Genomic DNA, 1,147 nt, shown 5'->3' on the forward strand with positions numbered 1-1,147 from the left:
TAAGCGTCACGAGCGAGCTCTCCCCTGGTGATAATGTCGGTCTCAATGTTTAAGGGTCTGATCAAGGAGAACATCCCACGTGCTGGTGATGTCATGATCTACAAGAAAGATACCTCGTGGAAGCACGTCCAGTCCTTCACCGCTCAGATTCAGGTCTTGGACGTCCCTGGTGAAATCAAGGTTGGGTATTCTCCTATTGCTTTCGTCCGTACTGGCCGTTCCGCTTGTAAGCTTGCTAAGATCAACTGGAAGGTTGGTAAGGAAACTGGTGGTAAGAAAATGGAAGATCCCCACTCTCTCAAGTCCAACGAGATGGCCGAAGTCGTTTTCGAGCCCATCCAGCCGCTTGTGGTTGATTCCTATAAGAACTGTGAGGGTCTCTCTCGTGTAGCTCTGATGGAGGGTAACGGTGTTGCAATGCTCGGCAAGTGCACCTCTACCGTCGCCAAGGTGGTGAAGTAGTTATTAGAAGCTATCTGGTCTTTATGGCCGTAAAAGGTTTTTTTCAATTTCGAGTTGGACGGGGGGATTTTGTTAGTTTCCGACTCCTCGTGTTGAGTTATCGGGAGTGTGAGGTGCTTCCACTGATGTGATGACATGGGCATATCAGAGATGACGTGTTGTTGCGGATGAACCCCCGCAAGCCTCGTCATCGTTAGTGAAGTTATTGCCATTCAAGTCTGATCAGTGAAGGCGATGAAATGATGACCCCGAGCGCGCGTGACCTGAGTCTCTAATAAGAGATTGTCTGAAGACTGCTCTCTATATCTGATCATTATAGTGAATCTATGAAGGACTGATCGGACTAATGTGTTATGGAAACGTAGTGATTATGTTGTAGGACTATATCAATGATCAGCTGTCGTAACCATACGCTGCATGAGGCACTATTTTTGTATCAAACTCACACTGTGACTCGAGTCCAACAATTGTGTAGCGTTTGGAAGGGCCGTGAGCATGATACCAGACAGTCATAGGAGGACAGGGAGGGTCATATTGAAAAGGCAGTTGAGTTAGTTAGTCTGCCGATAAGCCTGTGGTGAGCCATTGATGCATCCTGTGCACAGAGGAAGCTACTAGATTCAAGCTACTGCAGATACTCGATCGATATCGACGATTAAAGTAAGGTGCTAGATGTCTGGAGATG

At 47.3% G+C, this 1,147-nt stretch overlaps 1 protein-coding gene across 1 annotated transcript; it reads left to right on the plus strand.

Moving 5' to 3' along the window:
- Nucleotides 1-33: 33 nt before the first annotated feature.
- Nucleotides 34-542, plus strand: Pmar_PMAR002137 (conserved hypothetical protein; the record flags this gene model as incomplete). Its single annotated transcript, XM_002781119.1, has 1 exon — nucleotides 34-542. The coding sequence occupies one exon, from the start codon at nucleotides 34-36 to the stop codon at nucleotides 460-462; it is 429 nt and encodes a 142-aa protein (XP_002781165.1). The 3' UTR covers nucleotides 463-542.
- Nucleotides 543-1,147: the final 605 nt, after the last annotated feature.

This window comes from Perkinsus marinus, assembly GCF_000006405.1.
Source record: "Perkinsus marinus ATCC 50983 genomic scaffold scf_1104296943552, whole genome shotgun sequence".
Lineage (NCBI taxonomy): Eukaryota > Perkinsozoa > Perkinsida > Perkinsidae > Perkinsus > Perkinsus marinus.